General features: G+C 43.1%; 1 protein-coding gene across 1 annotated transcript in view; it reads right to left on the bottom strand.

Moving 5' to 3' along the window:
- Positions 1 to 2,849: 2,849 nt before the first annotated feature.
- The window catches only part of ZC3H6 (zinc finger CCCH-type containing 6), a 100,721-nt gene continuing 87,580 nt past the window's right edge, over positions 2,850 to 15,990 (bottom strand). The window contains exon 13 of the mRNA XM_040332628.1: positions 2,850 to 3,525. Coding sequence (XP_040188562.1) covers positions 3,496 to 3,525 — 30 coding nt within the window. The 3' untranslated portion in view covers positions 2,850 to 3,495. The remainder of the gene's footprint in view (positions 3,526 to 15,990) is intronic.

Here is a 15,990-nt window from a genome sequence, read left to right as displayed (position 1 = left end):
TTTCACTTTTCAAAAAAGCCAGACATAATCTCTGCTGCTCCTCTTTTTCACAATGACAACAGCAACAACATGTAAAGTTATTAGCTATGACTGCAGACAGTCGGAAATAAAAGCAAGGTTGCATTTCAGAAATACAATTTTGCTTTTTTTCCTGACTGCCTGCAGTCATAGCTAATAACTTTACATGCTGATGCTGTTGTCATTTCTTTATGCTAAAATCACTGGTGGTCTCAGTGGTGCACAGCCAATACCAGATTTCGCTTAGCACCTGGTTTGGAGCAGGGGTGTGTCGTGGTTTGGTGACGTCAGGTCGGAAATGGCGGTGGCGACACAGTAAGCGTCGTTTGAAACTTAGACAGCACAGACCTGCGTGGTTGGTGCCGCGGCCGTGCCGCCTGCTTCACGATCGTCATCTGCTTCATGATCGCCGCCTGCTCCACTTTCACTTTGTATCCCCGCGCTTCACCATGCTCCGGCACCTCCCTATGATTGGTCGTATGGGGGTCATGTGCGGCGGCAGGGCTGGCCTGTTGCTCCTGAAGTCCCGCCTTTGCCCAATCACAGTGTGCAGGAGACTGAACATCGGTGGAGGCGGGACTCCAGCATCTAACGCGATCGTGGACAGGCCAGCCCCGCTGCTGCACATGACCCCATACAACCAAGCACAGGGCGCTTGAAACTGAACATGGCGGCTGAGCACAGCTGCACGGGGACACAGTAAAGAACATTTAAGACGGAGGAGGCAGCCACTGTGACACATACTGGTGGGCGCCCCCCTAAATGTTGCGCCCTCTTTCTCACTTAAAGAGGACTATTGTTTGTTTGTTTGATGTTTTTTATGGTGTGAGATTTAAATTGGTTTAAGAAGCGCATCTGTTTTATACAAACATAAGTATCACAGCATTTGTCATGACACTAAAAATTGAGCTCAGGTGCATCCTGTTTCCGCTGATCATCCTTGAGATGTTTCTACAACTTGATTGGAGTCCACCTGTGGTATATTCAGTTGATTGGATATGATTTGGAAAGGCACACACCTGTCTATGTAAGGACCCACAGTTAACAGTGCATGTCAGAGCACAAACCAAGCCATGAAGTCCAAGGAATTGTCTGTAGACCTCAGAGACAGGATTGTATTGAGGCACAGATCTGAGGAAAGGTACGGAAAAATTTCTGCCACATTGAAGGTCCCTAAGAGCACATAAATGCAAGAAGTTTGGAACCACCAGGACTCCTTCTACAGCGCACCACCTGGCCAAACTGAGCGATCTGGGGGGAAGGGCCTTAGTCAGGGAGGTGACCAAGAACCCAATGGTTACTTTGACAGAGCTCCAGCATTTCTCTGTGAAGAGAGGAGAACTTTCCAGAAGAACAACCATATCTGCAGCACTCCACCAATCAGACAAATTACCGTATGGTAGAGTGGCCAGACAGAAGCCACGCCTCAGTAAAAGCCACATGACAGACCGTCTGTAGTTTGCCAAAAGACACCTGAAGGACTCTCAGACCAAAATTCTCTGGTCTGATGAAACAAAAATTGCCCCCTTTGCCCTGAATGCCAAGTGTCATGTCTAGAGGAAACCAGGCAACGTGCATCACCTGGTAAATACCATCCCTACAGTGAAGAATGGTGGTGGCAGCACCATGATAAATGTAGTAATGTGCAGAGACATCCTTGATGAAAACCTGCTCCAGAGCGCTCTGGACCTCAGACTTGGTTCGAAGGTTCATCTTTCAACAGAACAACAACCATAAGCACACAGCCAAGATAACAAAGGACTGGACAACTCTGTGAATATCCTTTAGTGGCCCAGCCAGAGCCCAGATTTGAACCCGTTTGAACATCTCTGGAGAGATTTGAAAATGGCTGTGTACCGACGCTCCCCATCCAACCTGATGGATCTTGAGAGTTTCTAAAAAGAAAAATGTGAGAAACTGCCCAAAAATTGGTGCCAAGCTTGTAGCATCATACTCAAAAAGACTTGAGGCTGTAATTGGTGCCAAAGGTGCTTTAACAAAGTATTGCGTAAAGGCTGTGACTACTTATGTACATGTGATTTGTTTCCTTTTTTATTTTTAATAAATTTGCAAATATTTCAAACAAACCTCTTTTGCCTTGTCGTTGTGGGGTATTGTTTGTAGAATTTGAGAAAAATAATTAACTTAATACATTTTGGAATAAGGCTGTAACATAACAAAATGTGGAAAAAGTGAAGCGCTGTGAATACTTCCCGGATGCAGTGTAGGGCGATCAAATAGTTAACTGTGTGCCTAGCCAGTGTTTTTGTGTGCACAGTGTGGTGCTTTTACCAAGGAAAGAGATGGATTTTATTCCAGGGGACAAAATCCATCCCTTATCCCATCAGAACGGATCTTTGCCTTGTTTACATAGAAAGAGCCCAGTTCTGTCTCTACCCACTGATCTGTGGGTGCAGGTGGGCACCCCCACAGATCAGCTTCCACTGTGAATAATCACAGTGGGACTGTGTGGGCCCCTCTTTACATATAAGTACTTGTAATAAAATAAATATAAATAATCATGTATATAGATATCCCATTAACTATTAAGATCTGTGGGTTGTTCTTTATTCCATTGATAATTCCATAAAATATCACTCTGAACTTGATCACCATTGTTATCGACCAACAACCATTTTATACATTTCAGTAATGTATCCCTGACAAGAGGTTTTAGGCTTCCCTGCTTTATCCAATTTATATTTTCAGGTAGCCTCCACAAAATTGAAAAAAAGTCACACTTATGAGAAGTACATAGTAGTTTAACATTTTAGACTGTACACAATACATTATTTTTTTTTTATGTATTTTGACTTGACAGAAAACAGCAGTAGTAAAAAGCCTATTTTATTACAAGTCGAAAGAGGGCAAAAAAAAAAAAACGATATACAAAATAAAAAAAATCACATACATATTTATACAGAAATAAAACAAAGGAGGAAGCCCGATGTGCAGATGCAATGGGCCTCTCTTGTCATTGGAAATAGAGCATTGTCTACAGAACAGACTCTCAACAGTACAGAGGGATATTAGAAGCCACAGAATCTCTCCCCACTTCACAAACCGCCCACTAGAGGTCTCACTTCCACCAGGGACTTTAAGCGGGAGAGCCATATCAACAGCATGCATGGTTTTAGGGATGGTGTGCCACAAACCCCTTATCGTTGTTAGAACTCAACCCATTAAAAGTGTATTTGTTTTTGTTGTTTTCTTTAAATAGGTACATAATTATACATATATGTATATTTTCTTCCAAAAATAATTTCAGTTTTTTTTTTCATTCTTTCGAGAGTTTTTAACATCGTCTCTCCCCTCAGTCCTATTTTGACTATTCAGTACAGGCTTCCTTTTGTAAAGTGCCCTCGTCCAAAACTGGCAGCAGTTTACCCAAACGCCTAGTGCCCTGCTTAACAGTAGTGCTAGAGACCCTAGCAGTTTTTGGCATCACTGTACAACGTTAGAGGCCCATAAGGAAGTTTAAAGCATTGTCATGTGGATCTGTAAGACCTGAAATAGAAAAACAAAATGTTAAAAGTTAAAATTTGTAGAATTTGTTAAAGAAATTGTTTTAGGTAAAAAATTTACCATGCCAATAAACAGAAGGGGTAAGTCAGGCAGGATTTAATGTCTCTTTTACTTTCAAGCAAGGCTATGAAAATGTTTTATGTTATAAAATAACTATTTGACCGGTTTGGTGTGGAGAAACAAAAGTTATTGGCCTAAACCCTTTTGGATTAACTGGAAAGCCAATTGCTAGCTGGGTCCTAATCCAGGGGTTTCCAAACTTTCTAAACAAAGCGCCAGTTTACTGTGCTTCAATTTTTAATTGTGGCCAGTGGAAGTAGAAAATGACATAGTGTCAGTGGGTCAGTCATCTTTTGTATTAGGGGGAGGAATAGTGCCCCATCTTTGGTGCCTCAAAGTAGGGCAAATCTACATTAATGGTAAAGAAAAGGATAAATACTGCACTAGTGGTGCTTATATGACAAAATTAAACTAAGTGAATAATAAGCTGCGACATAAAACATGTGATAATCATGTGGAAACAACTGTGCAAAGGAAATAGTCGCGCTAAAATAACCTTTAGAGTGTGTATAGAAAAAATCCAAGTGCTTATTGAAATATGAAATGGAAATATACTAATAAAATATATATTAAACAAGTGCATATAACTACTACACAGATAATTGAAGAGCGCAAAATATATTGAAATGCAAACCATCACACAGATCCCTTCTGCGTAAAACAAAAATCCATAAATAAAGATGGCAAATGTTCATGCGTGTAAAAAAATGGAATAATAAAATGTTACATATATTGAATAAAAAATATGACAATAAAAAATAGTCCGATATATCTAAATAGAAAAAGGAAAATTCCAGTCCCACAATGGAAAATCCATATACGTTAAAGTTGTAGAAAGAAAGGGATAAAATGGCTGTTCACCACCACCAAGATGTATTCCTCCTCCTAAAAAGTCGCGCTAAAATAACATCTATTACTTACCTGTGGGTACCACAGGTAAGTAATAGATGTTATTTTAGCGCGACTTTTTCCTTTGCACAAATCTACATTAATACCCATGGTTTCCTTCCATTGACACCAACAATGGGGTACCAATATGGCAATTTCGCAGTGCTTTGATTGCTGCTGATTGGCCAAAGCCTGCAGCTGACCTGTATCCTTTGGCCAATTGCAGTGCCATGTACTGTGAGAGCCATGATAGTCCCTGAGACATGATTGGCCTTTGGCCAAAGTCCACGCCCCACACTATATAAGGCTGCTTACACAGCGGCTGTGTATAGTGTGTAATCAGGGCAGCCACCAGAAATGTTTGGGCCCCTTACACAGCTTTAGGCCTGCCCCCAACCCCCCCCCCCCCGACCACCAACATTTTATTGAAATATGAAATATACTAAAAAAATATATATTAAACAAGTGCATATATTTACTACACAGATAAGTGAAGAGCGCAAAATATATTGAAATGTAAACCATCACACAGATCCCTTCTGCATGAAACAAAAATCCGTAAATAAAGATGGCAAATGTTCATGCGTGTAAAAAAATGGAATAATAAAATGTAATATATATTGAATAAAAAATATGACAATAAAAAATAGTCCGATATATCTAAATAGAAAAAGGAAAATTCCAGTCCGACAATGGAATGTGTTTTGCTGAGTGCAGCCAGAGCTGAACACAAGCTTGTGGAACAACAGGTGCCAGCTGACCTACAGCAGTAAAGTCACCACGGAGAGCGCCATTCTTGCATCAGGCTAGGCTTCTGCCCAAGTCTCCACAGAAGCCAATGGACGCTTGTAGAACATCTTATCAATCCCTTATCACATCTTATCTCAATGATCCCTTATCAATCAGCAAGATTTCTGGCTCCCAGGTGTCTTCTATACAGTTTTTTCTCACCCCCCTGTTCCACATATGGGATTTATCCCCTTGGAAAGAGGGATACCCACTTTTTTCCATTTGGCAACTCTATGAGTGGAGACGAGGAGGACTACAGGAGTTGGATGATCTTGACATTGTGGAGGAATACGAAGACCCTGCAGAGGTTCATCTGCAAGCCTTTATGACCTTGCCCTAGGAAGGTCCACCTTATCTGGTAAGGTTCCATTTTTTACCTGTGGGTACCATAGGAGGAGGAATACATCTTGGTGGTGGTGAACAGCCATTTTATCCCTTTTCTTTCTACAACTTTAACGTATATGGATTTTCCATTGTGGGACTGGAATTTTCCTTTTTCTATTTAGATATATCGGACTATTATTTATTGTCATATTTTTTATTCAATATATGTTACATTTTATTATTCCATTTTTTTACATGCATGAACATTTGCCATCTTTATTTACGGATTTTTGTTTCACGCAGAAGGGATCGGTGTGATGGTTTGCATTTCAATATATTTTGCGCTCTTCACTGTATGTCATTTATCTGTGTAGTAGGTATATGCACTTGTTTAATATATATTTTATTAGAATATTTCCATTTCATATTTCAATAAGCACTTGGAATTTTTCTATACACACACACTCTAAATGTTATTTTAGCGCGACTTTTTCCTTTGCACAAATCTACATTAATACCCATGGTTTCCTTCCATTGACACCAACAATGGGGTACCATTCCTTCCATTGACACCAACAATGGGGCACAATTCTTTCCATTGAAACCACTAGAGATGGGCTTGATGTTTGAGTCAAATGTAAGTTTGGCTCGAACATCGGATATTTGTTCTCTGAACAAACAAATATGGCAATTTCGCAGTGCTTTGATTGCTGCTGATTGGCCAAAGCCTGCAGCTGACCTGTATCCTTTGGCCAATCGCAGTGCCATGTACTGTGAGAGCCATGATAGGCCTTTGGCCAAAGTCCACGCCCCACACTATATAAGGCTGCTTACACAGCGGCTGTGTATAGTGTGTAATCAGGGCAGCCACCAAAATGTTTTGGGCCCCTTACACAGCTTTAGGCCTGCCCCCAACCCCCCCCCCCCCCGACCACCAACATTTCCCAGGGTTTGCTCACGGGCCATCCTACCAAATCCGCACACTGGCCACCTCACCTGTACACACTCAGCCCCCCCTCAATCCTGTGTATATGTATATATATATATATATATATATATATATATATATATATATATATATATATATATATAGTCACCACACACACACCTGTATATATGTCAGCCCCACACACACCTGTGTGTGTGTGTATGTAGCCCCTCACATACACACAGTAATGTGTTTTGGCCTAGGCTGAACAAGGGACCTCACACAACCATAAGGGTCCCCGCACAAGGACCCCACACAACCACCAGGAACCCCACACAGCAACCAGGGTCCCGGGACCCCGCACAGAGACCAGGCGCAGCCACCAGGGATGACGCGCAGCCACATCAGAAGGAGGGGGTGGTACAATTTTAGATGGAGGGGGCGCCTGATTTAAGTCTTGCCTAGGGCAGCACAGCACCAAAATACACCACTGCATACACAAATCTCTACACACACAAGGCTCTGGCCCCTCCCTGTACACAAACAGCCCCCCTCCCTTTCCTTTACAGCCGTACTTATAAAGAAGGTCTTCCTACCTGGTCCCATCTCATTTTCACAAACTGACATGCTGCTGAGAAGTGGCAGTAAAGAGCTTGATGTCTGAGCTCAGTGACATGAGAACAGCAGAAGCTGGGAGATCGTTTGTGTAATGCACAGCACGGCTCCCTTCCTGCCTTCTTCAGGGGGGCCCCTTACACTTGTGACGGATGTACCCCCCTGATGGCGGCCCTGTGTGTGATAATGGAGATTGGGCAGGGTAGTTTGTGTATAGTGTGTTCAGTCAGTGTAATGTAGAGTGAATAACACAGTGCAGTGATGCCACTGAAGTGTTGGTGTGTACAACACGTCTGTGTCACTCCACTAATCCCATTTTTTTTGCAGAAGCAGCATCAGGTGCTTTTTTTTTTTTTGAGTCTTCCTTCTGTGTCACCGCTTTTCTTTTTTTTTACTTTCTTTTTTTTATTTATTTTCTTTTATTTATTTATTTTTGCAGCAGCAAGAAAAAATCCCCACAGTTGCTGCACCCTTATTTTCTGTCAGGAACCATGAATCAGACAGAAACAAATGCAGTAAAAATCACACCTTTTAATAAGATGGTAAAAATAGTACAAATAGTAAGAGTAGTCAAAACATAGCCAGGGTTTGGTAGCCAAAGCGGGTAGTCAGAACAAGCCAGTAAATAAGGAAGCCTGAGATCATTGTAGTCGGAGGCAGCAGACAGGATCAGGAAGCAGAAGGAATGTCAGCCGGGCAAGTCTTCAACAGAAACACAGCAGAGAGTCTACAGATATGTTTAACCAAGGCGCAGGTACGGAAGGAATGAACCAGGAAGTTTAAATAGCCAGAAGAGACTGGCTGTAGGCTGGACTGACAAGCAGGAAATGATCACCAGGTGAGCCACAGTGGAACAATGAGTGCTGGTAATTAACAGACAGCTGAGCACTGAGAAGGGGGGGGGCTGAGAGCCCAGCCCTGACAGTACCCCCTCCTCAACAACCCCTCCCTCTCAGAGGGCCACCAGATTTGAGGGGGAAAACACCTATGGAATGGAATGCACAGAGGAAGACAGGAGCATGTACGTCCAAGGATTAGACCCAGGAGCGTTACTCCGAACCGTACCCTTTCCAATGAACCAGGTACTGTATGTACCCACAGAACCTATAGGAGTGAATGATAGATTGCATCTCAAACTCTTCATGGTTCTCTACCAGAACCGGGCGAGGACATGGTACCGAGGTGGTGAAACGGTTGCACACCAAAATATTCAATAAGGATACATGGAATACATTCGAAATACGCATGTTAGAAAAAAGGTCTAATGCGTAAGCCACTGGGTTGATCCTACGGAGAATACAGAAAGGTCCAATAAACCGTGGTGCCAGTTTCAGTGAGGGAAAACGGAGTCAAAGGTTACGAGATGCCAGCCAGACCCTCTCCCCAACCTGGTAGGAAGGCGCAAAAATGGATTCCAGTTCTCTGGGTGTGGGCAACTTCTTTAGTGGAATACAATGTGACATTTTCAAGAACCGGTCAACCGCCATAAGAATAACTGTGTTGCCTTGGGAGTTGGGTAACTCCACAATAAAATCCATAGACAGGTGGGTCCAAGGCCTCTCTTCATTGGCTATGGGCTGTAGGAGGCCCACTGGAAAGTGTTGTGGTGTCTTACTCTTAGCACAAACACGGAACAAATGGCTACGACTGCGGTTACATCAGCATGGAGACTAGACCACCAGAACTGTTAAGAAATAGCCAAAATTAGTTGATTCTTCCCTGGGTGGCCAGCTGCCTTGGGAGAATGGTAAATATAGAGCAAAGCAGTGCAGAGATTCTCAAGGACAAAGCAGCGGTCACCAGGTTTCTCCGGAGGAGAATGGATCCGAGTGGCGAAATTCTGTCACCCAAAGGTGAAGTGAGACTAGTACGAACAGTGGACAGAATACGATCGGGAGGTATCACAGGAGCAGGAACCTACTCTATCTTGAAGGGGAGGAAAACTGTTGTGACAATAAGTCAGCCCTTTCATAGTACAGGTAAGAATGAGACTATGTAATTGAAGCTTGACAGAAAAAGAGCACATTGCACCCTTCTGGGAGATAAGCATTTTGCCTCAGACAAGAACGTAAAATTCTTATGGTCAGTCAACATGAGGACCAGCACAGTGGTATCTTCGAGAAAATGCCTCCATTCTTTAAGAGCAAAAATGATAGCTAACAATTCTCTGTCCCCAATCTCGTAATTACATTCTGCAGCAGACAATTTCTTAGAAAAGTATCCACAAGAATGCATAGCGCTCGGAGGTGGGACGTTAAGACAGAAGGGCGCCTACTCCAGTCTCAGATGCATCAACCTCAAGAATGAAGGGTAAAGTAGGATCAGGATGTGCCAGCACAGGAGCTGAAACAAGGCAGCATTGAGAGACTTAAAGGCGTTAAAGGACTCCGGAGACAAATGCTGTGGGTTACCATCCTTTCTGGTCATATCAGTCAGGGGTCTGACCAGAGAAGAGACTTTCCAAACAAATTCCTGATAATAATTGGCAAAGCCAAGAAAATGTTGTAGCGGATGCAGACCTACGGGTTGAGGCCACTGTAGAACTGCAGATTATTTCTCCGGGTCTATCAGAAAAAACAGCAGTAGAAATGTCATAACCCAGAAACATAACCTGTTCATGATGGAACTCGTACTTTTCCAACTTACAGCCTCTGTAGCACACGGAAGACCTACATTGTATATCTCCTTCTCCTTGCAGAGAGAAACAAAACTGTGCAATACAAAAATATAATAGGAAATAGGTTGCTAAATAAAAAAAATACACATTCTTTACTGTTTTAGGCCAGTTTTCCTTTGACAATAAAAAAAAAATCAGGAGATACACATTACTATTTACCACTAAATGAAAGTCAAACCTATCCTGAAAAAAAACAACGTATGATACACCTGGATGCAGTTGCGATGATATGTACAGTTTTACTAACATATGTCAAAGTTGCAAAATTGTGCTTAGGCATTAACATTTGTTTTACCCTTAGGCAAAAAGGGGTTAATTGAGGGTATATTCAAGGTTTTCCAGTGTTTGGGAATTAAAGACTACAGCGATCAGAGGGTGTTTGGTTAGAGAATGTTTGTATCTACTCAAAGAGTAATTGGAGATTACAGCAAGCCAGGGTGAGGTTAATCTTAGGCATGCACGGTTCAAATCTCCGCCAAGTGGTGAACTGTGTATGTGCAGGCTGAATGAACCAAGTTGATCAATTGATCAACTTGGGCACTACCAGCATGCCGAGTTTTGCCTGCGATGATCACTGTCTGTGTTAATGGGGAAATCGAGAGGAAAAATGTGTTATGTGTATGGCTGGGCCTTCATTTCTGTTATGTGGAGGACAAGCTTCTGAATCGAGTTCCAAAAAGGTGTTATTCAAGGGCAATTCCACCAAATATGTACCATGGCTCCCCAAGCCATGCCACATCTTAGTGGGAACTATTTTTTTCAACTTCTGCAAGAGCATTCTTGTAACCATGTGCTAATTGATCACTTATGAGCTAGAATACATGAATTTTCCCAATGGGAATCAGAAAATTGAGTTTGGAGTGCGGTTTCCCACTGGCCTCTAAATATAACCAGATCCTTAGCACATGGCTGCTGGAGCCAGGAATACATTAATGAAGTTGTTTTCTCGATTTGAGTTCCAGACAGATACACAGGTTTAAAAGGAGTTTCAGCTTTAATTTAAAATGCTGCATAGAACATAAACAAAACAGAAAATAAATCCTTGGCATCCAGGCACTAACTAAACCTTTGGGTGCCTAGGTCACAGGTGAAGGGCTTCTCCCAATCACATACACAACAAACATTATGCAAATCTTTTCCTTACTCTATCTCCATAGCTCTTTCAGGTTTGGCTTTCTGAGTTCCAGACCAAGAGCAACCTCTTGCTCCAGTCCTGCTTTATTTTTACTGCTAGTGGTCACCAGTGGAACTCAAAATCTAGTCCAAAACCAACACTGCCAAGATGGACCGGAAAACTTGGCCTGGATTCCACCTTAGTTTCCTGCATATAAACACATGTAAGGTGATACATAGAGTTCATCAATCACATCGCCTTTCATAAAGTCACATATCCCTCCCCCATCTGCTCAAACCTCTGCGGCTGAGCAACTGTCTTAACAAGGCAATGGACATGGGAAAGGGCATTAACATTATTCTTAAGTTTTCCAGCTCTATGCTCAACTGCGAATTTAAATGCCTGTAAAGCAAGAAACCACTTTGTCACATGTCACTGTTTTTCCCCATGTTATGACACATCCACTTGAGTGGGGCATGATCCAAGACTAGTTTGAATTTTCTCCCCAACAGTTAATATTTGAGGGCATCCAAGGCTCATTTGCTTGCCAGGGATTCCTTCTCAACAATAGCCAAATTTTTCTCATGTCTATTTAGCTTTTTGCTAAGGTAGACCACTGGGTGCTCATCCCCATCTCTGATTTGGGACAATACAGCACCCAGTCCCACATCAGGGGTGTCTGTCTGTACCACAAACTCCTTTGTGAAATCTGGGGTCCAAGAGCACAGGTGGTGCATAGAGAGCTTTCTTCAACATTTGAAATGCCTCCTCTGCTTCAGGATTCCACTTAATCATGACCAAGCCACTACCTTTCGTCAGATCTGTCAGTGGGGCTGCAACGTTGACAAAATTGGGTATAAAACACCTGTAGCACTGCCCCTTTGGGGGTTGCTTGGTAATGCATGTTCTCCTGTGCAGCCATGACCCTTTGAACTCTCCAGCCCCTCTAACCCTCTAGGTTCAGACATGTTGTGTATACATTTAAATGACACAAAGCAAGTAGTTTCAACTCTCTAATTTTACTTATTTGAGAAAAGATGGTTAAATCAAGGATTAGTCAGCCACATTCTGGTTACAGCCAAGACTAGGTTGAAAGAAGGCTTGCAGCAAAAACAGTATTGACAAATATAGTCACAACTGATACCTTGAGAAAGCCATTAATGGATGCAATGTTCCTGCCTTAAAGAAGAACCCCAGGCTGGCCTAGAATACCTTTAATTCTAATGAGAGATAATGTACTATAATTATCAGTAAAGTGTCCCCTTTAAGGGCAATAAACAATAATGTCCTAAAAGCAAGGCATTGAACCGGCAAAGTTGGAGCTCATAGAACAAAGATTCCTGACTGCGGTAAAGTGATAATAAACAAGGCAAGATAGCGGACCCTGGTTTATAGCAATACTAGTTGTAATCCAAGCAAGTGTCACCTGTGCACAGTGTTCAGAGTGTGGCAGTGGGATCTGTGGGCATAAGCCCCCTAACCTATCCTGATAGACCAATCAAATGATGATTCTTAGTGCAGATGGGCAGAGATGGCAATCAGTCTGCCAACTCAGTAAACCGGCTGGTTCCGCGCTGCTGCAGGCAGGCAATGACTGGACTCTCTGGGGTTGGAGCTGTAGGCTGTGATCCGCGTGATAGGCGGCAGTCTCCTCACACAGTGGCGGGGTGGTGCTCACGCAATGGGATTCAGGAAGCAAGAGCGTGGGCCCGTCAGCAGATCCCTTTATAGGCTGTCCCACAATTTTCCTGTGGAGCAGATGGCCTGCTGGGAGATGTAGTCCATAGTCAGTTCTGCAATTCAGCAATGTGTATCCAATAGCTCCCACAATGCTTTTCTCTGTGCTCAGAACATGATGTCAGTGATTCGAGTCCAGCACTAGGGGGTCATAGGAGCAAGCTGTAATAAGAGGTCTAGTCTGCAAAAATCTGATAACGTTAGTCCGCTCTCGGCTACATCCTCCCCCCACTTGAAAATATTTGGTCCCCCGAAGACAATGACTATTCAGTGGGATTGTTTCTTAACACATTAAAGCCCTGCAAATAATAAATCTGCTAACCATAATCTACAGTAGCATTTGTCAACAGTAAACTATATAAATCATCAGACAAAGCTAAATAGTTTTGTTTACAGAACAATAATAGATCAGTGGCCCACCCAGTTGTCAGAGAGTGGAACAGGGTCATCCTCTACCAAAAGTTTGTTAGAAGAAGCTGGCACTTGACTAGAATGGGGAGCTGTAGAAATGAGTTCATCAGAGCTTTCTGCAAGGGTGTCGTATGTTAGTCTTTTCGGTGGATGGATTTCCTGTCTAAGTCTGGGGTATATGCTTTCCAAAGGTTCAGGTCCACGGTCCGTGCTCCAGCCGGGCTCCAATTCCTCCTCCCTCTCAGGTACAGTCTCTCCATCATTTTTTTGAGGGGGGAAGTTGGAACTTCTCCAAGATCTTGTATTCCCAAATGGTTAGTTGGTTCTGGTTTAATCCCCCTCACACCCATTTTGGTAGGGAGATTCCTTTAATATCTTCTGCTAGAGACTCTGGTGTTATCTTTGGGAGGGGAACCCACAACCAGTTCTTCCTCATCACTCACCTCCTAATTTTCTTGTTATGGGGCAGGTTTTGAGGCCCGACGAGTTCTAGGCCCCAAGGTAGGGCAAGGTACATCAGAGTAAGGAGGTGAAGATACCTGAACGGCCTTGGATAAGAGTAGAAGATGGTTTGGATGCCATGTCCTTAGCGGACAAGTCTTCCCTTCTGAGCGAATTTGGTACACAGGAAGCCCAGAGAGCCCTTTTGCAAACAATGTAGGGTTGAGACCGTCATGGGTCAGCCTATTTGTGTTTTCCTGGCACACCTGATCTCCTGGCTGCAAGTGTAGAACTCTTACTTTCAGATCAAAATTCCTTTTGTGTGTTTGTTCTCTGAAATTGGATGCTTTCTCAGCTCTCTCATTGGTAGATTTTAAGTCTCTTCAAAGTCTGTCAACATATCCTTTATAATCCAGAGATGTCCCAAAGGCCAGGTGCACAGGCAAACAAGCCTCTCTCCTGAACATCAACCAATAAGGGAAGTATCCAGTGGAGACATTCACTGTGTTGCTCTAAGCCTGGACCACTGTGGCAATGTAGTCACCCAAATGCTGTTTCTTTTCTAAAGGCAGAGTACCTAGCATGTTTAGCAAGGTACAATTGAAACGTTCTGCTTGTGGGTCCCCTTGGGGATGTTAAGAGGTAGTTCTGGACTTTTGAATGATCAACAGTTCACATAACCGTTTTACTAGTTTACTCTCAAAGTCCCAACCTTGATACGAATGTAGATGTTGAGGCAGACCGTAGTGAACAAAAAACTTCTCTACCAAAGCTTTGTTAACTGTATTGGCTTGTTGGTCTTTGGTCAGGAAAGCTTGAGCATAGACGGTGAAATGACCTGTCACAACCAGGACATTACTTTGCCTACTCAGGTCAGGTTTGAGACAAAAGAAATCAAAGCACAGCAGGTCCATTGGCCCTTGACTTTGTAAATGGCCCATTGGGGCAGCCCTACCAAAAAAAGTATTTCTTTGGATGCATCAAACACAAGAATGGCAGTAACTGTCGACTTCAGTCCTCATGGATGGCCAATAAAAACTATCCCTAACTAACCTAAGGGTCCTATCTGGCACCACATGCCCACGATCGTCATAAGGAGCTGTCAACACAACCATATGGTTCTTCAGATGGGCCTTTCCTGTATATGTTATTGTCTTGCAACTGCATCCGCTCCCATTCTTTGGAGACTACCTTTGCACCATCCACAGAACTCATGACCAGTATCTGAGAATCTTAATCTATCAGCGTCTTCTTAACAAGTCTTCCCAATGGATGCTCCCGCAAATCCCTTCTCAAGTGCTCCTTTGTCAACTGAGGCAACTCTTGACTACACACTTGTGTCAGGTCACAGTAATACCGAGGCACTCCTGCAGGGGTAACCCTCACAGCTTTGGCTCCTGTGGCCCCCTTTATGACGATGCTCTACTCCTTGACACACTGCATGAACTTCTTTAGGAGTCAGATGAACCCAGTTCCTTGCACTATCACTGGGGATGTGTGGTCTTCGAGACGGGGCATCAGCATCCCAGTTTCCTACCCCTGGCCGGTACTTCAGGCTGAATTGAAACTCAGATAGGGCGGCCAGTCATCGCTGACCAGTGGCATCTAGTTTAGCAGTAGACAGCAAGTAGGTTAGGGGATTGTTATTGTTTTTTACCACAAATGTAGCCCCATACTGATAATCTTGCAGCTTATCCACCAAGGCCCACTTAAGGGCCAGGAACTCCAACTCACATATGTGACCGGGCAAAGTTTCCCTTTCGTCTCCAGATAGATGACTCCTAACCCATCTTGGCTAGCATTCAAATGCAACTCATAAAGCTCGACAGGGTCAGCATAGGCAAAACTGGAGCTTTAGTAAGGCCTAAAGACCTAAAAACCTTTTCACACTTTGGAGTCCACTGGTGCGGAACAGGTTCACACGGCCTCCTGGGCCTCAACTGTCTGGGCTCCGCTTAATGCGACTTTTGCGGACCTTCATTCACTTTCCTCTGCAAAAATTAATTCAGAGGCTTCACAATTTGGGCAAAGTTTTTCACAAATCTTCTGTAAAAAGGAGCAGAACCCTAAGGCCTCATGCACACTGGACATTTGATGTTTTTACAGCAGCTGTAGACGTTTTTTTCTACTCTCCATCATGTTATCCTGTGTGTCCATGCACACATAGGCTGTTAGTTTTGGGCAGTGGCATTTTTGAGCAGAAAAAAAACAAAACTATTGGGTTCTGAGAAACGTTTTTCAGCTGTAAAAACTCTCCAACGCTGATAAACGTCGATAAACGCGCAAAAAGGTCGCTCACCAGCGTTTAATGTTTTTGATCCATTGAATTATTTTCTTCAAAAACGCTAAAAACCACTAACGCGGAAAAATGCTAGAAACGCTAAAAAACTTTGAAAAACTGACTGCAAAGCTACTGCCTTTTTGTTTTGCATTATTTTAACGTCCAGTGTTCATGAGGCCTAA

This window comes from Rana temporaria, chromosome 13 (assembly GCF_905171775.1).
Source record: "Rana temporaria chromosome 13, aRanTem1.1, whole genome shotgun sequence".
NCBI classification, from domain to species: domain Eukaryota; kingdom Metazoa; phylum Chordata; class Amphibia; order Anura; family Ranidae; genus Rana; species Rana temporaria.
The sequence above is the reverse complement of the archived record's forward strand: the minus strand, read 5'-3'. Positions and strand labels throughout refer to the sequence as shown.